The 25943-nt window shown below is 43.6% G+C and overlaps 2 protein-coding genes across 6 annotated transcripts in view; one reads left to right on the top strand and one right to left on the bottom strand.

The window, feature by feature from the left end:
• The window catches only part of DEPDC5 (DEP domain containing 5, GATOR1 subcomplex subunit), a 42712-nt gene extending 33678 nt beyond the window's left edge, over window positions 1-9034 (bottom strand). For 3 of the 5 annotated variants that reach the window (XM_063416452.1, XM_063416449.1, XM_063416453.1), the window contains exons 1-15: window positions 8713-9032; window positions 8046-8163; window positions 7239-7326; window positions 6518-6564; window positions 6085-6170; window positions 5234-5317; window positions 4599-4648; window positions 4042-4111; window positions 3617-3695; window positions 2637-2698; window positions 2136-2205; window positions 1616-1688; window positions 1359-1462; window positions 995-1069; window positions 82-216 (exon numbers count right to left, since the gene is read on the bottom strand). In XM_063416452.1, the coding sequence (XP_063272522.1) occupies window positions 82-216; window positions 995-1069; window positions 1359-1462; window positions 1616-1688; window positions 2136-2205; window positions 2637-2698; window positions 3617-3695; window positions 4042-4111; window positions 4599-4648; window positions 5234-5317; window positions 6085-6170; window positions 6518-6564; window positions 7239-7326; window positions 8046-8103 (1081 nt within the window). In that variant the 5' untranslated portion in view covers window positions 8104-8163; window positions 8713-9032. Of the gene's footprint in view, window positions 1-81; window positions 217-994; window positions 1070-1358; window positions 1463-1615; window positions 1689-2135; window positions 2206-2636; window positions 2699-3616; window positions 3696-4041; window positions 4112-4598; window positions 4649-5233; window positions 5318-6084; window positions 6171-6517; window positions 6565-7238; window positions 7327-8045; window positions 8164-8712 lie in introns of all 5 variants that reach the window. The other 2 variants (XM_063416451.1, XM_063416448.1) reach the window with 2 other exon arrangements.
• Window positions 9035-13304: 4270 nt separating this feature from the next.
• Window positions 13305-25943, top strand: part of PRR14L (proline rich 14 like) — a 16331-nt gene continuing 3692 nt past the window's right edge. Inside the window, exons 1-5 of the mRNA XM_063415996.1 lie at window positions 13305-19528; window positions 22498-22566; window positions 23847-24015; window positions 24296-24402; window positions 25329-25400. Of these exons, the coding sequence (XP_063272066.1) occupies window positions 13395-19528; window positions 22498-22566; window positions 23847-24015; window positions 24296-24402; window positions 25329-25400 (6551 nt within the window). The 5' untranslated portion in view covers window positions 13305-13394. The remainder of the gene's footprint in view (window positions 19529-22497; window positions 22567-23846; window positions 24016-24295; window positions 24403-25328; window positions 25401-25943) is intronic.

Raw genomic sequence — 25943 nt, 5'->3', positions numbered from 1 at the left:
GCTCACAGTAGACACTTTTTCCCGGCCAGAGCAGTGGGGTGTTTCCCGCAGCCGTGCGTGCCCCCGGGGCAGCGCCTTTACCGTTGTCGATCATGCGCTGCTTGGTGAGGATCATGAGCAGCCGATCCACCTCGAACACGCCCACGCCGGGGGTGATCACCACCGACATCTGCCCCGTGCGGTCAAAGTTGCGGTTGATGTAATGCTTGTCAAACACTGCCACAGAGAATGCATGGATGCATGGAGATGGAGAATGCAGCCCAGGGTCCTGCAAAACACCCTGGAGCTTCTCCTCAGAGCAAGGCAGGTGACTGCTGGAACCCTGGGCACTGAGAATTTTAGACCTTCTGTGCTGCCAGGCACTGACCCTCAAGCAAACACTGCATTGACCTGAGGCTGTGGAGGAGGCTTCCAAAATTGAATAATAGAACTGGGATTGTGGGTGTGTAGTTTGAATAGAAGTGTGTGATATCACAGGGTGGAAAATTAAGATTTAAGATTTTAGAATATAGTAATATATATATATAAAGCAAGATGGAGGTTTTAGGACAGAGGACAGTCCTTTTTCACCTTCTTCATGGGTCTGGGTGGTATTTTGTAATTGGACAGAAAAGTCCGCATTGCGGGCCACGGGTGGTTGGTTATTGGGTTAAAAGTAAAAATAATTTAGGTGTCATTTCTCAACTGGACAGTTTATCCTTAAGAGGCCTTACAGAGACAGAGATGGGGCTCCATTTTTAGTTTAGTTTGAAGTGCTGTAGAACTCACAGTCTGTGAGACTGTAATATAGATAAGAATTAATAAAGAGTCTAAACAAGAAATACTGTCTCACGCACTTAATCCCAACCCTGGCAAAAAGAAGCTAAAATGCAACCTAATATTCCCCTTCTCTTCAGAGCATTAAGGAAAAAGTAACAGAAGTCCATAGTCATTTACTGGCAGCTGCTTTAATGGTTCTTCCCCTGTATATTTTTACCCATTGCTTGTAACTTACCATTGAATGAAAGATTTATTGCCTCCAGGTAGTTCCCTTGTGCTGAGGTAGAATTGTAACCTGGAGGAAAGCCCTCTGGAAAAGTATTCAGAAGGGAAGAAAAAATCATCATTCCCATATACTAGCTTTATATAGTAAAAAACCCACAGAAAAATACATCTGTACTAAATACTATTAGTTCAAAAATTACAGGCAAAATTGATGTTATTAAGTTCCACAGAAAGGCCAAGGCATTGCCCAGCCAGGAGAGCACTAAGCAGCAAAACACCAGACTCCAACTGAAAGTGGGTAGTTTACTGACAAACCACAAAATAACAAAAAAAGAGAGCAAAGGCTAAAAGCAGGGAAAGGAGGATTCTTGTACCTGCTTGCTCGAGCCGTACCAGCACAGGATACTGGATGAAAAGCTTTTTAATGGTCACAAGCAGGGAGGTCCACTCTTCCCGCCTCTCATTCTGAACTACAACCCTAGAAAAAACACAGCCTGAGGAGGCGCAGGAAAGGAAGCCATGAGGGGAAGTGAGGAGGGATGAGCAGACTACAAAGAAATGCAGAAAAGGGAGCATCAGGTTGCATATAGACTGTGGGACAAGAGGTGAAAGAACTGGGAGGAAAACATACTTGTAAAAATCTTCATAAAATCTTCCCTCATGGTCCTGCCGAATTGATGCACGATGTGTCTCAGGAAACTCATCTGAAATGGAAGAAGCACAAATTACCTCATGCTCTTGGATAGAAATAACTCATCTTTTCCAGCAAGAAGCTGTTATTTCCATTAAAAATAAACAAACAAAAAACCCCCCAAAAGCCCCCAGCATGCAAACAAAAACCCAAAATACTTTGAGAAACAGCAGACCTCCTATACAATATAAAACCTGCTTTTAAACCAATATGACAGCTTGAGTATGATGAGGAAAATTTGAAACATTCTTCTATGTAAGGTTTTCACTGCAGTACTTTCATAACAATGTACTATTGTACATTATTATGTACATAACATAACATATCTACCGTGCTTGATAGAGAATACTTTGAACACGGCAACTAAGAAAAGAGAAAAAGTCCCTGTCAGCCTGTGACCAACTTTTAAGGGACAAGACAGGTTTAAAAATGGAAACATGAAAATAGAGAATTTGCATACCTATAGATTTTGCTTCATAAAATGTTCTTGAAAATAGAACCACTGTCACTTCATGGCTGCAATTCTTCTCCTGTCCAGGAAGATCAAACGCAAAAAGAAAACCTTACAAGTCACATTTGGTAGAAAGTTGTGTATATACACATAGAGTAACAGCCTCTCTTCCCTCACACCTAGAAACAAAGGTAACTAACAAAACCTAGACTGTTTCATTAATGGGTCTGCATTAGTGCTCCATCTGCCCCTCTGAAACAACAAAATGGAAATGGTCTGTGCTGCAGATTCTGTGCTGCTTGGATAGATCACATTTACCAGGAGCACTCTGCATTAGTCTCTAGAAAATCTCCTCTCTGTAGTTGCCAAGATTTTTGTTAACAAAACACACTTGAACAGTTTGTTTATACCCACAGAAATTTGATATTCTGACGTGTTACTGTTCAGAGAGATGCCTCTAACAATTCCAGAAAAATAAAAAGTTAAAACTGAACTCAACCAACTATTTACCTTCCATTTTGTGAAGAGGTCAGCAAGGAAACCATTCACAGCTTTCTCAAAGTATAGATCCCCTGCAAAATAAAAATCTCCCAAGCATCAGATGACAATAGATACTTCAACTATGGGGCATATCTAACCCTAAAATTCTAGGACAATTATATTTATTAAGATTTGAGCAGCTGTGTGCATCCTAAAGGGCAATATCATTTAGATAAGATGATAAAAAGATTAAAAAGCAAGACTGCTTTATGATAAAAAGATTAAAAGCATCATTTCCTCAGAGGATGTAAACATGACTGTGACTACCAGAAGGATCTGAACTTTAATTCATTTTCCAACACATTTGCAGCATGCTGGGAAAGCATCTGTACTGTCTTTTAGGCATAGAATGCACAACTGATCCTCTGCTCTGATCTGAATAGCTGCCCAGCTCCATATGCCTAAACACATGGTCCAAGGAAGTGGCAAGAGGTTTGCTAAAGAATTAAGCCAGAAAAAAAAACAAACCAGGATGACACAGAGAAATGACTCATTCTTAATGCCTAAAGTTGTAATATTTCCAGCTGAAGTTACCAGCTTCAACCTGGACTACGGCAGGCTTCACTTCCTCAGTGAGCCACTCAAGAGAAATGTAAAACATCAAGGTTCTCTTTGCACGGGATTTCCACCCATTTGTGGCTTCAGGATTCACAGACTTGCACCTGCCCTCAGCACCCAACACATTCATACCCACAGAAAACCTTCCCAGTGCTCCCAGGGATTCTGTGACTGAGGTAACAGAACCCAGGCCCTACAGGGACAGCAAAAGGATGGCACAGCCAGGGACAGAAACGGGTGGCACTGCAAGGAAGGGTCCAAGGAAACACCACAGCACAGCCTGGAGCACTGCTCAGGCCAAAGGAAGGGTATTTAATTTGCTGGTAGTGGCAGTGCTGTAGTAGGGGCAGAAAGGACAGCACCACTCACAGGCAGGTCAGCTACGTACGTACCATAAATATCAAAATCCCACATTTCACAGCTCATCTGGATAAAAATGTAAACCATGGCAGAAGTGGAGCGGAACACCACCTGCAAAGGAATGCAAGACCTTATTTCAAACCAAGTACATCCATTAGAAGGTACAAATGAAGAGGTTAACTCCACAGCAACTTATACAACTGTGGTCCTTGCATCACAGGGAATGTCCCCTCTAACCAGCTGGCACTTCCCCTCTAAAAAGTCATTCCTAGTGCTGCCAGCACAGCAGAGCTGAAGTTTAGTTATGATTCATTGTCCTGAACTTATTGCCACTCTTCACCTTACAACACAACCACTTCCAATGATCCATACTAATCTGCAGGCATAATAGAATTGTAAAAATCCTGGCAAGGACAGGAAGGAAAAAACTGCTTTCCCCTGCTTCCTGAACTCTTACCCGGGTGTCCTCACTGATGTATCCACAAGTGACCTTCTCACTCTTTACCCACAGTTCACCTGCCTGGGCCCTGGAAGAAAAGAAATGCAGAATATTTAAATATGAAGATTAGAGAATCAGTATTTGAGCAAGCAAGAGATGTACCAAAATCTGCACTCAAGGATGACTTATTTGGTAAAAACGTGATGTTTAACCCAAAAGATGTCAAACAGCCATTTCCCTCTGCATCTACATACTTCCTTGTCCCTGTGTCACCCCAAAAGCAACTGAAGTAATCCCCTCTGAATTATTAACACATCTTGGGCAGGGGGGTAAATATTCTAAGAGATAAAAAGAAAACTATTTGGCCTTCATCAGAGGCCATGAGTGTAGCTGGCTACCCTACTATTAGTTTCTTTTACCCCAAATCAGACAGAAGCCTTCCCCTACCCCACGGTGCACACAGATGAGAACAATGAAACATGAAGGATTTTTCAGAGAAAAGTCTCCAGTTGGCTACTTGAAACTCATGAAGCTAAAACAATAAATAACAGTAAGCCCTCACAGGAGGCACTGACCTGATACCTGCAAATTCGACTTTTTGGGTGATATATGCACATGTGCTGACCTAGGAAAGAAGAGTTACACATGTCAGAAGAAGAGCAGGCTCAGAGTGAGAAGAGCAATGTACATAAAAGCCACTCGCACTCAAATGTGATTTTTCCAACAACAGAAAAGCACTTTCAACACAGATAACTCTAACTGGGATCATTTGCCTAATTCACTGCACTTAGAGGAGCCAAAGACTGCACTTCAGAGATGCAGGCAGAAGATATTCTAATAGCTGCTTATTAAGTGATACTCTCAGAGAGGGACACTTCAGCATACTTCTACTTGAAAAACACTTGGATTCAATTCCTTCCAAATGCAGTAAGTCATTAAAATTCAGAATATAAGCAAAAAACCTCTCAACAGCATTTTCAGTGCTCAAGGCAGTAATCAACATTATAGCAGTGGAGAAGGAAGTTGTGGGATTTGTTTTTCTACAGCACATTTACATCCATTTCTCCAACTCTGATGTGCCACTCACAGCACAAGATCCTCAGGAGCTGCTGGCACTGTCTTTGTTTCTCTGCATTTTGTAAAGCTCCTCTTTTCTTTCACAGTAAGCAAGATCTGTTCATCACCTGCACCCAGGGCAGCAGGGCCTTACCAGGCTCTTCTTCAGCCGCCACATGTCCCCACGGCCGATGTACTGATCTTTAAATGTCAGCTCCACCAAGTCCAGGGTCACCTCCTGGCAAATGGACCAAAAACACTGCTCAGTTTACTGCTTGTTTTTGGGCAGGGCCCACCAATCTGTTCATTTAATAATCAAATGTCACAAGAGCATTCAAAAGCAACTCAATATCCCTAAAACTCCAAGATAAAGGGGAAGCCCATACAAATAAGTTGTGCATGTACCTCAGCTACTGTGAGCTACAAAACAATGTGACCAGAAAAAACCCAGGGACTAAATCTGTACTACAAGTCTCAATGCAGATTGGAAGCTGAAATAAAATAAATTACTGCCACTGTTCATGACATTGAGGAAGCTTAATTTCCTACAGGTTTTTGTCTTGTGCAGAATGTAAGCTCTGACAGCAGCTCTTTGAATAGTTGGGACATTTACAGGAAATGCCTCTCTGTAAGAGGCTCTGTGGTATCAAGTAATGCAAATCCAGGCCATGACTCTTCTTTTGACTAGAGCACTCTCTGCTTTTCTTTACTGTGCCTGGTTCTCATGAATTTCTGAAATTTAAAAATACATGAAATGTCTACATTTCTACCAAGCACTGTTGAAGCAGGATCATGGAGTTCAAAAGGAGAGCAGAGATGGTAGGGAGAGAAGAGACACATAACAAACCAACAAATAATTCAAAAGTCTAAGGCTCATTCTCCTAGGGAAGAAAACTAAACATCTTTCAATAAAAAACAAATGCCTTTTCCCCCAGAAGGAAAGTCAGAGGGCTCTGACAGGAGTCAAGGGATGGAATGGATGGACACAAGAGGCAGCACACACACCTTTGGGTCAACAACGTTGACGTGGACATCCTGGTAGGGCCGCAGGCGGAACACTTGGGCCACGGTCTGATCCACACTTATCGTTTCTGCCGCAGGAACCAGAAAGGACAGCAGAGAACTGAGCACCCCAGCAGGTTCTGAGTGCTTTACAGGCACAGAACCAACAGGGAGACTGGCACGAAACACAAACTTCAGGCTAAAAAGCCAAGTTTGGTTAAACCACACTCACATTACTCAAACAAAAGCAGATTTAGAACTAACTGCCCATTTTCTGTTAAATTCTTATCCTTCCCTTGCCAAACAGACAAAGCATTGATTTTCTTAAGAATTTATTTTCGTATGAAATTAAAATACACACATTAGCTAACCACATGTAAAGCCCAGTCATGTCACCCTTCCTGTGATTTTACTGTGCATACATCTAGAGTTTTACCTTTCTGCAAATCTTCCTTAAGTGACTTCACTTGTAGAAGCAGGGGACTAGCATGGAGAAGAAAAAAAAGGTAGAAAAGGTGAGATACCAACAGTGTCTCTGGTAAATCACACATATTCAAAACAATCTTGTAACATGGACAGGCTAAGCTAAAGAGAAACATTGATATTTTCCAGAAAGCTTCATACACCATCGTCTCCACCTGTCTCTCTTTCTCATGCCTTGCACTCTTCGTAATTATAAGGTACTCTTGAGGTAAAGATGATGCTAAAAATGGGAAATGAGGTCACACAAGAACAACTCAGATCCTCACACAAGTGTACTGCTGCTTTTCAGATCCTGAAAAGGATGCAGGATGAACAGGTTCATACAACAAGGCCACAGAACTTTAATTGTGCCTAGGATACAGTGCAGGATAGGAGAATGATCCTTAGGTAAGAGCAGATCTAGGAAGAGGATAAAGATATTGTCTATTCTATATGCAGGTGCTACTTGGCCGATGGAAGATCAGCAAACTAACACCATACACAAAGAATTCCATAAATTTTAAGGAAGCACTCTCACTAAAGTTAACCTCTTTCCCTTAGGCAGAAAAAACATCATGGCAGCATCCTGAAGCAAAGCTATGTCAGCCCTAAGAGCCTCCCACTCTAGAAACCACTGCCCATGGACAGATCCTTCCAGTGCTCCAAGCTCACTGATCTCTGCAGAGAGAACTCACCTGTATTCATCATTGGGATGTGCGATTTCCACAACATCTCCCAGCTTGATCTGAAGAAACACTTTGGGATTCACCACCAGTTCATCATCTGCAAGACAGCAATGAATGAGGGCAGTGAACAGACACATACTAAACACAGACACCTGCATGTTTGCTCAGCATGTATAAATACACAAACCAAGGCAAACACAGCAGCAAAAGGCTTTCTGCTCACCACATGCCAGGCTCCTACCCAGCCACTTCAGATCAGCCACTCTGCAGGCACAAACAACTCAAAGAACAAAACTTTCACAAAAGAAGTGTTCAGCAAAAGACTGTGTCTCATTTAGGCACATCTAAACCAGAATCATCTTCTGTAGTTTTCATACAACAAACACCAGCAGGGAAGTAGATATCTACAGAATCTCAACAAAATTTATCAACATGCTGTAAGTCTAGAATCCAATCAGTGGCACTGTTATTAGTGCTCAGAAACACATCTGTGTGCAGTCATAAGTCACTGACATATATATCACTCATTAGGGTGATTAAAACACCAGATTAAGAAAAAAGTATTGCAACAAAAGGGAAAGAAATAAAAATAAAGCTATTTTATTTTTAAATACAATCTTGGTCTCTTCCAAATGAACAAATGTTCATTTATTTTGCTGTATCCTGTTATTAGAAAGAGCTTTCCAAACTCTGGCTGGCAATACTGCTTTTTACATCAAAGTTCCATCTTCAATCTTTTGTTAAAACAATCAATAAAACAATTGCTTTCAATTGTGTGAGTGCTGGTCTCACTGTTACCAGCTAGGAGATACTGACCACTGCCTCCAAACCCCTTCTTATGTATGACGAGCTTGTACACCTTGTTGGTTCTCATCTTGACCTCCAGCTCCTCTCAGATGCTTCGAGTCAAGACGTTTAAAGGCATCTTTCACATCTACCACAGAAATGAAAGCAAACACAGATCTCTTGTCAATGCAAAACGATTGTCCCGGCCGATCGCAGCGCGGCAGAGCTGCGCCCAGCAGAGCAGAGTGCGGGGCAGCTACAGGTGCAGGCACAAAGAGACGGGGACCTAGGGGTTGCTTTTTAAATAGATTAAAGGGGTGGGCTTGCAGATGTGCTTGGCACAAAGTCAATTACCGAGCTACAGAGTCGTGGTGGGAATAAAAAAACCGCATACCCAGAATTTGTTAAAACAAACTCTGTAATTTGGAACTGGTGCGGGTCCGGAAAGAAGCGCCGCGTGGTGCTGCGAGCCGGCAGAGCCGCACCGGGACTCCACAGAGAGCAGGGCCGGAGCGGAGAGCAAACAAACCCAAGCATTACGGTCCGCTGCCGAACACAGTCATTGAGCAGCTACGGAACCGCCGCGTCCATTGGGCCGCCCGCTTACAGGGGAAGAGAAGCCCACGGAGACACCCGAGTTCCTGCACGGAGCAGCGGCCAGGGGCGGTCTGGCACACGGGCCCGCCAGGGTCCTTACCCGCACGGGGGCAGCAGCGCAGAGCGAGCAGCACGGCGGCTCAGGCCAGAGCCCGGGGGGAAGGACACCGGGGCGAACGGCGCAGTCCGGGCGCGAAGGGAGCTCGGACGCTGCGTGCCGCTCCCTGCCGCCGCGGGCCGGGCCAGCCCCAGGGCAGCGCGGCCGGGGCCGGCCGTGCCGCAGCCGAGCCGAGCACAGCGCAGCCCCGCTGGCGGAGCGTCCGAGCGCGGCGCCAGGACCCGCCGGTGCGTGTCCCGCGGGAACCGGCGGCACTTCCGCGTCCGGGGCCGCGCGCCACGTGACACCCGCGCCGCCACCGTGGGAAGGACACGCCCACCGCGGGGGCGGGGCCGGGGAAGCGCTGCCCGGTGAGGGGGCGTGGCCGGGCGGGGCGGGGCGGGCGCTGCCGGAGGCGGAGCCACAGCCACGGCTGGCGGGTCGGCGCGCGCCGCCCCCGGATGCGGAAGTGATGCGCGCGGGGCGGGGCGCGGCGCGGCGGGCGCGCGCAGCGGGGCCGGCGGCCGCCGCCGCTCAGGTAACGGCACCGGGCGGGGCGGGGCGGGGCGCGGGGGGTCCCGGCGCGGATCCGCCTCTTGTGCCCGCCGCCGGCGGCTGGGGGTCGCAGCGGGGCCGAGCGGCCGGCGGGGCCCTGCCCAGCCCGGGCGCGGGGTAGACTCCGGCGGTTGTGTAATTACCGAGAGCGGCGATCTCCGGGGCGCTGCCGTGCGGGGCCGGCCGGTGCGGGGGCTGCTGCCGCGGAGAAGGAGCGGGGCTCGGGACCGAGTCTGTCGGCGCTGCTGCGGCACTTGGAACAAAGGGTGGCCCTGGTCCCGCCGCGATGCTCGGGACGGTGATGCTCTCCCGGGCACCGGTGGCTCGCGTGTTTCACCTGTCTCTGTACGGGCTGCTCTCGCTCAGCGGCAGCGATCAGCGCCCGCCTGGTCAGCCCGTGCTCTGGTAAACCCAGTAAGCGGTGCTCCGGTAAGGCCTGGCTCAGCCCGGTCTGTCCGTGAGCCCGCAGGAGCGGTTTGACGGCGGCGCTTTCCCGGTGCCGGCAGAACGGAGCCGGGCCAGCCGGAGCTCCCGTCCCGGGCTCCCGGAGCAGCTCCGGAGAGGAGCGGCCGGGGCTGTGTCCTGGCACCCTCTGTACCGTGTCAGGGGCTCGCAGGAGAGCGGCTGAGAGGCGCGGTGCGCTGGCACATGGCTGAGAAAGTGTTCGTGTGGGGCCGAGAGTGAGAAGAAAAGTTGGAGCTCTTTTCCAAAGACTGGAAACACATGAAAATCCCAGGAAATCAAACGATGCTTTAGTTTTAGTGAAGGAGGAGGATGTCTGATACAAGCCCCAGTGATTTCCTTATAACCTCTTCTCAGATGTGGTTCAATCTGCACGGAGATGTTTGAATGTGAAAATGAAGCTCGGGAATATCTATTTGGCTTTACTCTTATTTGTTCATGAAGCATTTCCTTAGATACTCAAACGTTTCTCAGCACCTTTCTTAAAGACGTATTTGGAAGTCTCTTTCTTAAACATATATGCTTGAATCTTGAGGAATTAAGCTTTTCCTTTTAATCTAATCCAGGAGTTGGACTTCAGTGATCATTGAGGGTCCCTTTCAGCTCAGGGTTTTCTGTGGTTAATCCAACGTACGTTGATTTAACACTGCTTTTATTTTTAGGATAAACTGAAAAGCTCAGGCATCTGATCTTCAGCAGGCCTGATGCTCTCCTCTGGAGTGGAGGCTGTCCCTGATTGCTCTGTGTGTGCTGCAGTGGAGGAGCCGTGCCCCGGGCTGGCAGGGAGCGTCCCCGCAGGACTCATGGCAGTGCCGGGGCCCAGCCCTGGCCTGGGTGCTCAGTCCGATGGGCCCGTGCTGGCACACAGGGATGCGCCGTGGGCTGCTGCCAGGGGAAACTTCTGCCAGGAGCCAGGGGGTTTGGGTGATACCCTCCAGGTGATACCTCACGGGCCAGCAGAATCCCTTCCTGAAGAATTACTGCAGGCTGGAGACCTTGCAGAAGAGGAAAAAAGCAGAAAAAGACACTTTAGGAAACTAGACTGTTCTAGTGATGGATATCAGAAAGAAGATGAAGAGGCACAAGGTGCTGAGGACCGTCGTGCTGAGCGTTATCCTTCAGCTCTGGAGGAAAGTTGGTTGGAACAAGTAAGTGAATGCAGAAACGCATCCCTGCGTGATAATTTGAATTTAGGGTTAGAGCCACTAGGCAGTGGTTTGGCAATGGGTTCCTGGTTCTTTCTTGTCTCCTCTGGTATAGAATCATAAAGTGGTTTTGGTGGGAAGAGGACCTTGAAGGTCATGCTGTTCCAACCCCTGCCGTGGGCAGGGACACCTTCCACTAGAGCAGGGTGCTCAGAGCCCTGCCCAGCCTGGCCGTGGACACATCCAGGGGCTGTGTGTGTGTCAGTGTCTGGATTATTGTGGGTCCAGTGAAGAATCAGACTATAGTTCAGTAGACCAGCAGTATTTTAAAATACCAATGTTTTCACTTGCTTAAATACTGTTGGAATGGTGTAAGGCAGATACGTAACAGAACAAGATGCCTAACTAAGTGTTTTACCTTAATTTTTGGGTGTTGCATAATACAAAAATAATTTGTGTGTTTAATTCTAATTTTTGATATCTGTTTATCTGAAATTTTAAAAAAATGATTTATCACTTTTGTGAAATTAAAATTATTAAATTCTTTATAGTCATTCAGTTTTCCAAGATGAGGTTTCACATATTTCTAAATGCAGGTAGTTGAGCTGTGGGATCATGGTTTGGTGGTTTTGCTGACAGACTTAGATGATCTGTTCCTGGGTTTGTGGTTTTGAGCCAAGGAATAGCAGAAGGGAAGTTGTAATAGAGACAGAAAATGCACACATCTTCCCAGAAGTCTAGTGGTAGTGGTTTGGGGGTGTGAACTAGACTTGGAAACTGGATGACTCTTCTCATTCCAGTCTCTAACAATTTGCATTTTAAGCTGTATACTTACATTTTGACTGCCACAAGTCTTCATTGCTGCTGAATCCAGGTGTTTTAGGGATTCATCTTTAGTGCTTGTGTGAAGCAAAGCCTCTGACCAAGGCTGATACGTCTGGGGGCTTCTTAGGGAATTTCTTGTTCTGAACTAACCCAGCTGAGCAGATGCAGTCCCTGAGACATGGCACACTTCAGAAAATCTAACCATTTCCACTGCTATTTCTGTCTTGTTTCAGGAGGACCCTCACTTCAACAAGCAAGGGGCAAACTCTTTGAGAACCTGTTGCACTGAAATTGCAGGATCTCTGAGGAACACAGGTAGTTATTTCAGCTGTACCTCTCTATCCAGCCCCTGCTTCTCTCCCAGTTATTTACTCTTGATTTAAAATGGATGAGTGATTGTGGGATGGCTCATTTATTTTGTTTTATGGTAGAAAGTATTACCCTGTGTAACAACAAGAATCTCAAAACTTAATGCTTTACTTTCTCCTGGCAGGGTATGTACTTGCCTGAAGACCTTTTCTGTAGAGGATGTATTTTAGTTATTTGTTTCCAAAGCAGAAGAGGTTAATAGCAGATGTTTTGCAGTTCCTTTTGTTTCAAAGATGGAGCGTATGACAGCAGTTATAGCATATATATATAGAAAGGAATTATTCATTCATTTTTGAGTGTTCTAAAAAATAAAATTAAAAGTGCAGAATCCAAAGAAAAAGGACAGCTAATGTAATTATTAATTTCATTATGATCCTCCATAATCTTCTAGCTCCAAGTACTTTGGTCACTTTTCCTGCATATAGTAGTCATTTTCTATTTCCCTGCCTGCTGTCTTTACCTAAACCTGTGTTTACCTGATGAATCTAGTCAGTCATCTAGTCTTGGTGCTTACTAGAAAATAGGGAAAAGATCTGCAGAAGTCTGAGTACATATGTTCCCTGTGAAGTTTTGGATATGAAGATATTACACAGCAACCGTATTTTTTTTTAATTAGCACCTTCTTTGTGATTTTACAGAAAAAGTTTATGAATAATTCAAATTGCTTGGTCAGATTTGATATGTGTTTTTTTCCTGTGGATGAGTTACTGACAGACATGTCTTCAAGGAAGAAGAAATGGAAATGGCCACACAATGCACAGCCATAATTCTAGGCTGGAGCAGATCAAGTCCCAGCCTGTGTTGAATTTTGATGTTACAAATAAGCATTATTTTAATGTTGGCTGTGGCTTCCTATGTTTTGAGTTACAGGACCTACATTCACCTAGCTTGATATTAGAGAAATCTGAAATACACAGGACTGGGAATGTCTGTGCTGAAAAGGATTGTCTTTGTTGGCTTTGTGGTGGAGTAGCTTTTTCCTCTGAAGACTTGTATTAAAATTGTTAGCATCAATTCTCACCTTCAAGAATATTTTGGTAACCAACACTGCATGGAGTTGTGTTGTGTACAACAACAAAAGGTACTTAATAAGCTGAATGCCTTCTAAATTTAGCATATGGTTCTGATTTGCTTAATTTTTTTTCTTATGCAGAAGAAAACCAAGCAAATGTTCAGGTGACAGCTGAAACTCTGCCAAAGCTCACTGAAGAACTACAAGGTATGAAGGCTGATGGGACTAGGATATTTAGTAAAGCAGGATACAGGAATGACAGAGTGAGTAAAGGTCTTCCAGCCGAGAGCAGTCAATGCCCAGATGTAGACACAGTTATGGGCAGAGCTGGGGTTTCAGAAACCAGCATCTTAGGGTTCCTAGAGCCTCTAAAAGTCATGGACACTGAAGCAGCTACAGATCATCCACAAGGAACAAGTGACTATAGTGGGTCAAAAGCCCATGCTGCCATGCCATTGAGAACAGGGGGGAATGGTGTATCTGTTTTGGAGATCAGAGAAGAAACGTTACCCAGACAAAATCCTCTTAATGAATTCAGTACGTCATTTGCTAATTGCCAGAGTTGTCAGCAGGATGAAGAAAATGATGCTTTTGACTTCTTTAAGGGTTCTGTACCTGAACAAAATGGACCTCATGATTTGTTCTCAGCAGAAAGCTGTAGAACATTCTCCTCACAAAGTTCTGAAGTTTTATGTCCAGTTCTGAAAAGTGTCTGTTATCTGGACTTTGGAAATATGCCACTAGAAAGCAGTTCTGCAGTTCATGGAATTGTCAATAAAACCCCCCAGAAGTACCTTCCCCAAAACATCAAACATCACACTCCTTATGATCATGGAACTGGGTTTTTAGAAAACCAGACCTCCACATCTGTACCTGTAGAGCAGATCTCAGTGGTAAGGAACAAAGGATTATCTAGTGCAAAAACTGATCCTAGGGAATCAAGTGCTACTGTAGGAAAACCATACAGCTCTGAATCTGAAGAGGCTGCTGAAGTCTGGAGGAAAATTGCTGTGGGAGATAACACTGACATTTGTAGCTGGCCTGAACCTCAAGATGCTGCTAATTCTGAGCATTGTCATTCTCCAGTTTTTAGTTCTGTTGCTTCATCCGCTGAGGAGTTCTCAAAAGAAAAATTTAAAATGTTCCCATCAGAAGGTGATAAGTTGAAAAAGGACCAGTGGCAATTCTCTGTCAGTGACCCATGCAAGAATGATACAAAAGCAAATCGTTTGTGGGTGGAAACGAGTGAAACTGGGCAGACAGGGATATGCTTTCATGGGACTGCCAGTGAAATTCCTCCTCTCAGTAACCACAGCTGTCTTGATCTTAGTACCAAGCTGGAAAAAGACTCACCCAAGGCACAACTGCTTGAAAAGGAATCTGAGAGCAATACAACATCAAAAGAGCTAGCTGGTGGTTTAGTTGGAGCTGCAGAATCTGACAGTGACAGCTTATCCACTGGGAACAAAGCAAATTTGTTTTATACACTAAATGTAACTCTACCTCCTGTTTCACAAAAGTCAAGAGAATCTCATTATAATGAGTGTCTTTCTTGTACTGCTAATAAAGTTTCATGCAGGGACGAGGCTTGGGGTAATCTGTCTAGAAAAGCATTAGTTGGTGCTTCTGGAACAACAGTGAAACAAGTTGCTGAAGTTTTGCTTCATAAAGACAAATTCAAGTCTTCTGTAAATTCCATGACTCTTGATAAACCTAACACAACAAGCAGAACATCCCAAATGAACATAAAATCTTCTGCAGGAAATATGGAGAGAGTGGTCACTGGTTTGGAAAATGAACATTGTCACACATGGATTTGTAATAATCAGAGTATAAAAAGCCAGTGTACAGCTGCCAGTGCTTCCTGTATTTTATCAGGGAGAACACGTGTGGATGAAGCTTTCCTGAACAGTCATTCTTTTGGTGTTGAAGTGGATAAGATTGAAGAAAATGATAATTTGGAAGGAGAGTCTTCATCAGGATACAACAGTAAAGAGGCAATCGTCTCTCCAGAACCACACTCCCCTTTGGCACGTGGATCTCTTCTTTGTGAAAATGACTGGAGCAACAGAGCTATAGCTCTGCATGGGATAAATGACATTCCCACAGGAAAAAACACGTTTTGCTCAGCATATACTGCAGAGGAGTCTATTGCTACCTTGGCAAGAGATGAGATTTCAAATAAGAATATGGAAGTTGTGGAACAATTTGATCTTTGTAAAGTAAGAGGCAGTGAAATTGTTTGTGACAGAGATGAGGCAAAAGAACAGATTGGCATGTGTGCTTCCCAGGCAGATGAATGTGATAAAACAAGAGCTGTGGATTTCCCAAATGCTCCTGAAGGCAATCAGAGAAATAAGACCAGTGAACAGCTATCAGTCGGATATTTTAACCAAAACACCTGTGCTCATAATTTTGGATTTTACAACTCTCTGTTAGGCCCATGGAAGAGAGAACTGGACACATGTGAGCAGGAGGAAATGCCATTGCTCCCAGCTGCTCGCTGTGAGTGTAGCACTTCGGCCTGTGATCCACACCCAGCACCTGACAACGTGAATGCTCCAACACAACGTGCTGGCCCAGCAGAAGAGACCCTTTGTGCAGGGGGAAATCAGTGTCATCCATGTCAGAGTGAGTCTGATGTCCCAGTGCTGGGCAGTGAGCAGCATTTAGAAAGTTTAACCAACCAAGCAAACGCTGGCTTACAAACCATGGGCGGTTCTGTGGGAAGTGACAAAACTGGTCCTGATCACAGGGAAGAGGTTGTGCTAAAAACAGGTGGGGACCTGCCTCTGTTAGACCATAAATACGCCAGAGAAGCCAGGTCTGAAGGAGCTCTGCAGGAGAAAGTCATGGATTTGGACTCTTTAATTGGAGTGAAAAATGAAGAGCCTTCAGGATACATGGACTCCATCAGTGATCTAATTGAAGAGAAGACAATCAGACTACAAGAACATGAGAAGAGATGTGAAAGAAACAATAAAGGAACTCTTGAAGAAAACTTTTCTGATGGCAGACCACATTGCTCACAGCAGGCTCGTTTTGTCAAATGTGCAAAAGAGAAAGCAGAGCTGGTGTTTGCAGGAAACAAAATGCAGCAGTCTTTGCCTAAGATGAAGTGGTTGGTGGAGAACCAGGAAAATACAATTAGTGCTCAATTTCTGCCCATTTCATCAATTCATGGGAGTCTTTCATACAAGCCAGAAAATAGGAATGTGCTTTCAGATACAGACAACAGAGAAAGTCTGAGTATAAATCCTATCTTAAATAACTCTTGCCTACAGTTAACTTTTGAGCCTGGTAAAGAAACTGATGCTCACAGGGGCATTGGTCCATCTCATTTTGGAAAGTTTGACATCCCAGAACCTTGTGTTGAGACTCAGGCAGATTCAGAAACTGTGTCAGCTCTGAACTCTCACATCTCGCTGCCTGACAAAGAAAGGCTGTGCATGTCACCTGTGCGTACACAAAGAGATAATTGTGATTCATCTTCAGCTGAAGTTTTTAGCAAAGATACTTCAATGACAAAAATTCTTTCTGTAACAATTTCTGTTAAGAAAAAATGCAGCAATGTTGAGGTTCCATCTTCAGGGAGTGAAGCAGCAGCTGGCTCTCTGTATGGTGCCAAAAGCTCAAGAGTTTGTGCCCACAGCAAAGAAAGTGTGAAAGGTGAGGGGCTTTGCACACCAGCTATGAAAAACGTGGACATGAGCTCACCAAAAAGTCCTCCTGGTGAAGAGATGTTAAAGGATGCAGATAAGCCAGAAAATATAAATGTGCTTTCAGATACAGAAAACAGAAAAAGTCTAATTCCTATCTTAAATGACTCTTGCCCGCTATTAACTTTTGAGCCTGGTAAAGAAATTGATAATCAAAGGGGTATTTGTGCATCCCATTCTGAAAAGTTTGATGTCCAAGAAACTTCTAATAAGATTCAAATGGATTCAAAAGCAATGTCAGCTCTAAACTCTCACATCTCTCTGCCTGAGAAAGAAAAGCTATGTATGTCACCTGAGAATACACAAAGAGATATTTCATCTTCAGACAAAAAGTTTAACAATGATACTTCAATGACAAAAATTCTTTCTGTAACAATTTCCGTTAAGAAAAAATGCAGCAATGTTGAGGTTCCATCTTCAGGGAGTGAAGCAGCAGCTGGCTCTCTGTATGGTGCCAAGAGCTCAAGAGTTTGTGCCCACAGCAAAGAAAGTGTGAAAGGTGAGGGGCTTTGCACACCAGCTGTGAGAGACTTGGACATGGGCTCACCAAAAAGTCCTCCTGGTGGAGAGAAATTTAAGAATATCTGTGTAGAAGAGAAGATAGGCAAAGTGGTAGCCCCTAGAGGAAGGTTGCCCAAAGATGGCCCATGGGCCTTGTTGGAAGATTCTAAAGAGTCTGGTAGCAAAATAGTCCCCCTCAGGACTGAGAATTACGGAAACATTTTGGAAGAAATCCCAAGATCCAAACGAAATAATCTTTCAAAAGAAAGACAAAATGATACAAAGCTCCCAAACTTGGCAGGTGTCAGTGCCGAAACTGTGCATGATTGTGAGGCTGGAGCTGTATCTGCCACAGAGGCTGCCCCAGGAGGGCAGGATGATACAACGCCCACATTTTCTCCACCTCTGAGCACACTATCAGGCAGCTGCAAAGAGCCATCCCCAAACTGTGCGGTTTGCAGTGAAGCGTGTGTGCCTCACAAATTAAATGCACAGAGCAAAGATAATGTACAGGAGGTAACAGAAGACCAGGACAAAGTACCAACTCATGCAGTTTGCCAGGAAAATGGGGCTTTAGGGTCAGAGAGACTTGATCAAATACAGGAACTTCAAATACTTAAACAAAAGAAGTATGGAAAGATGGAGGTACATCAGTTGGGCAAGGCACAACAAGAGCAGAAGTTGGAACATCAGGAGAAAGCAAAAATCATCCTGCAACCAAATACGTTGCACAGTTCTGGACTCCAGTGCAGCTTTTCAGCCGACTCGATGACATCTGGAAATACGAAGTTTGGAGCTGCTTCAGAGGAGATTTTTGCTGTAAGAGGCAGTGAAAGTAAACTATGTAGCACTTTACAAGAAGTTAAAAGGCCAAAGATTACCACAGATTTTATTAGTTCACAGTTTTTGAAGACTCAGGATTCAGAAATGGAAAACCTGAACCTTAATTTAGGGTATGATGGGATCCCTGGTGCCTTTGGAACTACAAATAAACGAAGAGGAACTACAAATAAACTGAGAGGACCTCTTCCAGTAAAAATACAACCTGGAAGGACATGCAAAAAGATTCCCACATTGTGTCAGCTAAAAACGGTAAGAAAAATAAAAAAAATTAAAACTTCACTTTTCTCTGAGATTCCCCTGGAAATATTCCCTAAACAGGAAAACACGCTTCCGGAATCGTTGTACTTTCCATGTAAACCACTGACAGTGGAAACGGAAACAGCCATGAGATTCGTGCATATGCCAAGGCAGAGGGCCAAGAGGTGCAGTTTGTTGAACAGCTTGAAATTTAGAAAATGTACCAAAGAACCAGCATTGTTGAGCAAGTTGTCTGCAATGGCCAGCAAGCTCCTGGCCCCTGCCAAAAGCAGCCGTAACTTGGAACCTCTGCCATATTCTTCTGAAATTCTTCCAGTGGGTGACAGGCACAGCCAATGTAGATCTAAAAATCTCTTGGAAGCCTTTTCTTGCATTAACAGGAACGTACACTCACGCTGGGCTGACAGCTGGTGCACCAAGATGTTCAGCTTTCAGCCTTTGGCACTTTATCCTGTACAAACTACCAAAATACTTTCTTCGGACTTAAGCCACACGCCTCCAACCTCCTGCTTGGACACCTCGGTTTTCCCAATTTCTTTTCACATAAAATTGGACTCCAGTCCTGTGACAGACCTCAGAGGGATTACATCCCAGCAATCTGTACACCACAGCCCAGTTTTCAGAGAAACTCCAGCACCAGCTTCAAAGTGGACTTTGTCTTTCCTCCTGTCTCAGAGCTGTTCAGATACAACAGCTTTCAAGGAAGATTCCAGTGTAAATAATGAGCTTCATTCCTCTCACTCCACAACAACCCCCAGGACTGCTGCTGTTCACCCTGGCCCTGGAAGAAACGCTGTAGCTGGAAGAAGAGGAGGTTGTTCCACGCTTGGCCTTCACACAGTGTTAGCACTTTCTTCCCCTGGATGTTACAGGATTTGGACAAGAAGAAGAAGCTTAACCAGTCACATTCCTACCATCCAGAGACTGTTCATCTCGCAGCTGGCACAGGGTCTGAAAGGGGACAGGTACCCGAGGTGTGTGTCCGGCGAGCTCGTCTCCTCACTGCCATACTCGCTGGGCAGGGTGTTGTCCATATGGAGCCAGCACGGTCCTTCTGCCCGTCCTTCCGAAATCACTCCTCTCCATTCCACCCACTGCAGGTGGCAGCCAAGTGTGGGCATCGAGAACAGGTAAAACCCATCAACTTATTTCTGAGGTTCAATGTGTGCAGGGTATGTACTTGCTCCTTTTTGGGAGGGAGAGGGTAATGGCAGCGTGCACTGGAGGGTCAGTTGCTCCTGTTCCAGATCTACACATTCTGCCCCAGGAATGGCTCAACGTGGAAGATCCTTTATTACAGAACAGTCTGTTAGCTGCATTTAAATATATTTGCCTTCACTTCTTTAATACTATCCTGTTTTGGCAGAATGGCTAACTCTATTTTCTTCTCCCTTGCAAAATATACACACCATGCACCAGAGTATATAATGCAAAAGGTGAGCTACTTCATTAGGTCTATTCAGAGTGACTGCAGAGGAACTGGATTTCTGAGGTAGGAAAGTTTTTTTCAGAGGTCTGAGCCACAAATACCCCTTGGAACCACTGTGAAATGCTCAATATCAGGTTAGGAAGAACTGTAAAGGGCGGGGGGTGTCATTCAGTAACATTTTTAATTGTCCTCCATGACCATTCTATGCTAATTGAAACCTCTTTATGCATGCTATGGCTTTTCATATGTGACATTGGCACAAGCAAATGTAGCTCTAGTGAACATTGGTAACGAATTTTTCTCTGTGTGTCAATCTTGTTGTGAGTGGGAAGAGGACTGAAATCTGCTTTGTATATTTAATTTTACTTTGCTATGAGCATTTAAGAGCATTTTGCTAATAAAAAGAATGAAAGAAATTCCTAGCTCTGTTACAGGATTTTTGCATGCCCCTGAGCAAAGATTTTGCCCTTTATCCCTCAGTAACACAGACCAGTTCAGTCCCTGATTTCATCACCTTGCAAGTCCTGGACAGAGAGCTCATGAGCACTGTAGCAAAGTCTATTTAATTAATTGTTATGATTAGTGTGGCAGTCTGCAGAGAACTGTTGAATTTAGCCTGTGTCACAGACTGACACAAGTGTAACCAAAAATGTTGCCAGATAACCAGTGCTGCACTTTGCTTTGTAAAAATGGGTAACATATCTAAAAGTTTATCACTTGTTAGTATAAATTCTAATGTCTGCCAAAGGTGTGAGTGAGCTTATGGAAGCACTGCTCCATTCTGGAGCTGTCTGCACTAAAAGAATTAAGTTGAATAATGGCACAGAGACAATTGCAGCACATTCTATGGGACTTGCTTCCATTTTCATTCCATGCTCTGAAAGTGATCATACCAGTAAAGTACGGTTTGAGCACTAAACTTAAAAATAATACATTGTCAAAAACAAAACATCTTTTTAAAACTTAGTTGTGTGTATGAGGTGAATTCAGTGTTTTGTGTTGCTGAGGCTATCCTTGGACTGGGAGATCAGGACTTGGGGGTTTTCCCACGTTCTTAAGTCTGCAGGCTCCCCAGCAGCTTGGGACAGAATATCCAGATAGCTGATGTGTAAGAGGATTTCATTCCTGATGGAAAGAGTAATTAGAAAACTAAAGCATAGTGTGCTTTGCTATGAGTGATCTTTTTCCCAAAGGGAGAGTATTTAAATCAAGCCTTTTCACTTGAAGTGAAAAATAATCCAGAGTTAAAATATCCTAAAATTCAATTTGGTTTTTTTTCTCTAAAATACCTTACAACTGTGTATATGAAGCAGACGTAAATCTGTCCCACTCAGGTGTTTGGTATATAAATATAAGAGGTATGTTTGGTGCAGTATAAAAGCATTTTCAGCTCCCACTATGACAGAAATCTTTGCCTGTTTTAAAATAATTAAAAATCAGAAAAATCAAAAAGCTCCCTGCAGGCCATTTTCATCTAGAAAAGATTTGTTCTCTTTTAAATATTCACTCACAATTAGTGTTCTTAATAACCAGGAGAACAAGGAACTAAAGTAGTTGCCCTGCCTAACTCCTACTGTCCCTTCCATTGTCAATAATAGAAGCATTCTTTTAGTGAAGTTTTTTTCTAATTAATGCTTATGTGAATTCAAAATTCCTACAGATATTTCCTTCTGTTCTTGTAATTTTGTATTATGATTGCATAAACAATAAGCTCTGTCTCTAACAGAGAGGGCTGTGCTGCACTATTGATACAGGTTCCAGTAACACTGGAATAGTGAGTGGAATGGGTAAACAAAATGTCACAGTTCTGACATAAGTGATAGACACAAAAAGTGGGTCTTTCTGACCTCTTTATGTGCAGTTGGTGCTTCCAGCATGGCTGGAAGGTTTTCATTTCCTTTGGAGAATTCCAGTCTGGCTGGACTTTAGAACACTGCTTCAGAACAGTGAAGTGCATTTCACTGCTGGTTTGAGAGAGCAGCAAATACAAGATTTGCTCTCAAATGTAATAAAAGCTGTCCCAAGTGATTTCTTGCTATTAACAGTATGGGCACAAAAGTAAAGCTTGATATCAAAGGACATGGAGCTGCTGTGCTGCCTTTTATGCCACAGAATTCTGGTAATTACCAACCCTTATGGAAAGGCCTTTGGTTGTTCCAATCCAGTAAGGGTATTGGAGGCTGTGGGAGTTTGAGGCAACAGAGAGTTAATTTAATGGACGTACTTCCTCTCACCTGTTACTGTTGCCATTATGCACTATTTTCTTTAGTAACCAAATCCTTCAAGGTTTTTGGTTACTTTGATTATAAAAACTTGGGGTTTTGAATAAGGAATATAGACTTTCATAGAAAGAATTACAATTTTCAGACTTTAATAATTATGTAGAAATAGTTACGACTTTCAGTATTACTGTCTCACTTTCTGTGCCTTTCCTTTTCTCATTACTACCATTTTTAAATGAAAGTAGGACAGTTTCCCTAACAATGAAATATAGTGGCCTAAACAGCACACGTGGCTTTCTTTTGAATCATTTTAGTCTTTCATTCTCATTCCTGATATGAGCATCTTGTCTTACAGTCCAGTTTATACTGATAATTTTCCCTCATCTTTTTATAGCGTAGAGCTAATTTCTGCCTGTTTTGTTTTGTTTTTCATTGCTCTTTTGCCCAGCTGTGCCATGTTACCACACTTACCTGTGCAGAGCATGGGAGCGCTGCAGAGCGCAGGCCACGCGATGCGGTGAGTCTCGGGGTGTTGATGTTTGTTGTATTTCTCTGGGGAATGGTTTCTCCCTCCCCAGAGACCTCTGGAGTCTGTAACAATGTAGTTTAACCCTTCCTCCCCTTTCTGACCTTGTTGGCTGAGTTCCAACTATCTCTCCTTAGCAGGAGACTAGATAAGGCTCTGTTCTTCCTCATTCATCCTCTTTCCCCCCTGGAAACCATCTAGAATAAATGTCTTGGACTACATCTGGGGGTTAGAGCCTCTTTTGGAATCCTTTGCCCTCTCCCTGAAATATTCCTCCAAAGCCCTCTAGGATCTGAGCTAGCCTAGGAACTCTGGGGGGCTGCAGGGGGGAGTATTTCAGTTGGCACCCATTGCAGGTTTTTTTGAAACATTAGAAACCCACCCAGAAGCTGGGGACTTTATTTTGGGGTCTCAAAAGCTCTTTGGGATGTTCAACTACCCTGTCACTTATCAGCTGCTTTCTGTGGCTATAAGTATTTGGGGAAGGGTCCGTAGCTTATTCTGAGCAGTGGGACCATAACCTTCCTCAGAAAGTCATTGCTTGTGTCATTTTGGCTTTCAGCTTTTGGCAGTTCACTCCCAGAACAGCTTTCTGATTAAGAAGGGGGTGAGGTAAGCTGACAGGTGATGTAAAGTAGAAGAGTGGAGGGGCAGTTACGCAAACACCACATAAATCATTGCACAGAACATTTGTGTTACTTTAAACCACGTTGTGCCTCACTTCCTATGAAATCAGTATGTGAAACTACAGAAGTTTGATTCCTTACTTGGATAGAAATTTCTCTCCTTACTTGGATATAAGTCCTTTCTGCCTGAGCAACTGGACAACAGGTGCTTTAACTTCTTTCTGTTCCTTCTAAGTGTAGGGATGGCAGGTATCAAAGCTGTATTTTAAGTTTATCTGTAAACAAAAAGTATGATTAATAGTTGTGTCAAAGAAATTTGCTGGCAGAAAAGGAGGATTGACCCCTTTCTATCAGTAGTTAAATAAAGCTGTATACTGTTTAGCTGTATGGAAAGGAAAAGAGTGTGTTTAAAATGACCTGTTCAAATACTCTGGCAGTTTAGTTGGTGTCGGTATCAATGCAGGCTGCAGCAGGTTTGGGCTGTATGTGTGTACCAGAGTTCATTCACCACGGCAATTTCTGTGAACTGTATTGGCTTTTTGTGCCCATAATTGCAATTTAGGACTGTCTCCTGAGAGCATGGGATGCTGTTGCATTATCAGTTGGGTATCAATCTACATGTGTTCCCTTCTTCCTCTGTTACAGTCTGGAAACTTCATTCCCTTTCCCGTTACCAAAGCCTCATGCACTTCCAGAGCCATTGCCATCTCCCCCCAGGCTTTCAGCGTCTGAGCTCCAGATCCCTGCCCTTGATGAAGCAGATGCTTCTGTTCCAGCCTGTCTGAGATCCCAAGATGACACAGAACTGAAAAAAGTGAGTTCATTTTGTATTTTAGATTTCTCAGACTTTGGATTCTCCAGAAGCTGAAGCTGCTGCTGCTGGATATTATCAAATAACTGTTAAACACAAGGAGAGAAAACGGGCTGCAGGTCCTACTCTGTGCTGCTGCTTGCTTTGATTCAAGCAGAAAGAAGGTGGCAAACCAGAGAGGAATGTTTAGAATGTATAGATGCAGAATAAAAGCAAATTCTGTTGACTACTGTGGCTTTAATTTCCTTGATTTTAAATTTCTTTTCCTTCTTTCTTTCTTAAGACTGAGCCAGAAGAGAGGCCAAAGAAAGTCTCACAGATCCGAATCAGGAAAACTGTTCCTAAGCCAGACCCTAACCTTACTCCAATGGGACTACCCAAACCAAAAAGGTGAGCAGAACCTCTGAAATGGACTCAAAGCATATGAGTGTAATCATTTCAATAAATGTTTCTCTTACCACCACTGTTGAGTAGCCCCAGTTGAGTGACATCTGATGTTTATTTCCTTTACAAGAAATGATTGACACAGCTCTGGATCAAAACTACTGACTGGAGTATAGGCAAAATGTGAAAAAGCAAGCTGCAATGCAATCATTTTGCTTAAGAAGAAAGAAGTTTTTATTGATCATTATAAAGTGAAAATCAGTCCACCTGCAGTGCACAGTGAGATGAAGTGATCTGTTAGGAAGTTCTGGTGATGCAAATTGTGTTGGAGTTTTTCACAGGTCATTGTTTGGGTATGATCTTAAGAAAGCATTAGTTCAGTGGAAGTGTGGGGAATCACTGCCAGATGTTGATGAAGTTTTCCAGTCACTCATCTAGAGTGACTCTAGTCATGCTGCTCAGATTAGTTGTGCTTCATCTGGTATGAATTCTGTCCTAAACACAGTTACCACCTTTGACAAAGGAATGTGTTCCTTCAGAGATCAGCTTGGTAATTGTCAATAACTAAAATCAGTCTCGAGATGAAATATTAATCTGTTAAACTGTAAGACATTTTCTCAGCTGTCACAAAAAAGTGAAGGGGATTTCCCCTTTTGAGCATCATTCTTTCAAAGCATCACAGAATGCTGGAAGGAGTGTTGACCTCTGCAGAAAGGGCAAGTCTTGACACTGACCTTATAAAAACACTGTATGAAATTATGTACTTAATGAGCTCATTTTTCATTCCTCCTTGTTCCCAATTAGTTAAAGCATAAGTAGTAGCATTTAGGCACAGAATGCAAACAGTACTTGTTTCTTGTAAATCTGCTTGCTGTGAAGAGAGGTTGTTTTGAGATTCTTCCTTCTAGATTGATTTCTCATTACTTTTTCAGGCTTAAGAAGAAAGAATTTAGTTTAGAAGAAATTTACACAAACAAGAACTACAAGTCTCCTCCTCCTGCCAGGTTGGTTCTGCTTCCTAATAAGAAAACTTAAGATAAATGTAAATTCACTGGGGGGGGAGAGAGAGGAGATGAAAGGTGTATGAAAGCTAAGAAGGAGATATATTCCTAAGAATGGTCTAGTTTAAACTGCTAGAGGAAGTTAATTTGAAAATAATGTCTTTTACTGTTTGGATGAGAAAAAGTGAAATAGAATATGAACTAAGAATTTGCAGCTGGTGAAGTATAGACTTGTGTATTTTTTCATCCATCCATTCATTCCAGGCTCCATCAAAGAACAGTACTTGGCAAAATTCAAAGGGAATTACATGTTCTTTTAAATGCTAACAATAACGGGTTGTCATCAAATGTTCAAACCTATTTATTCTGTAAAATCAAGAGTCTATAATTGTGCTTTTGAAGAGAAATACAAAGAGACTTTACTCAAATGCCTGTTCAGCAATAACTCAGCTGGCAGTGATGTGCATGGTAGGAGGTGTGAGGTGTGGATAACATCACAAGAGGTGTGGAGGGGCTGGAAAAGTGTCAGAGTTGGAAGTGTGTTTA

The sequence above is a fragment of the Prinia subflava genome, chromosome 19, assembly GCF_021018805.1.
Source record: "Prinia subflava isolate CZ2003 ecotype Zambia chromosome 19, Cam_Psub_1.2, whole genome shotgun sequence".
Lineage (NCBI taxonomy): Eukaryota > Metazoa > Chordata > Aves > Passeriformes > Cisticolidae > Prinia > Prinia subflava.
Note: the sequence above shows the minus strand (reverse complement) of the source record. Positions and strands in the feature narration are given on the sequence as shown.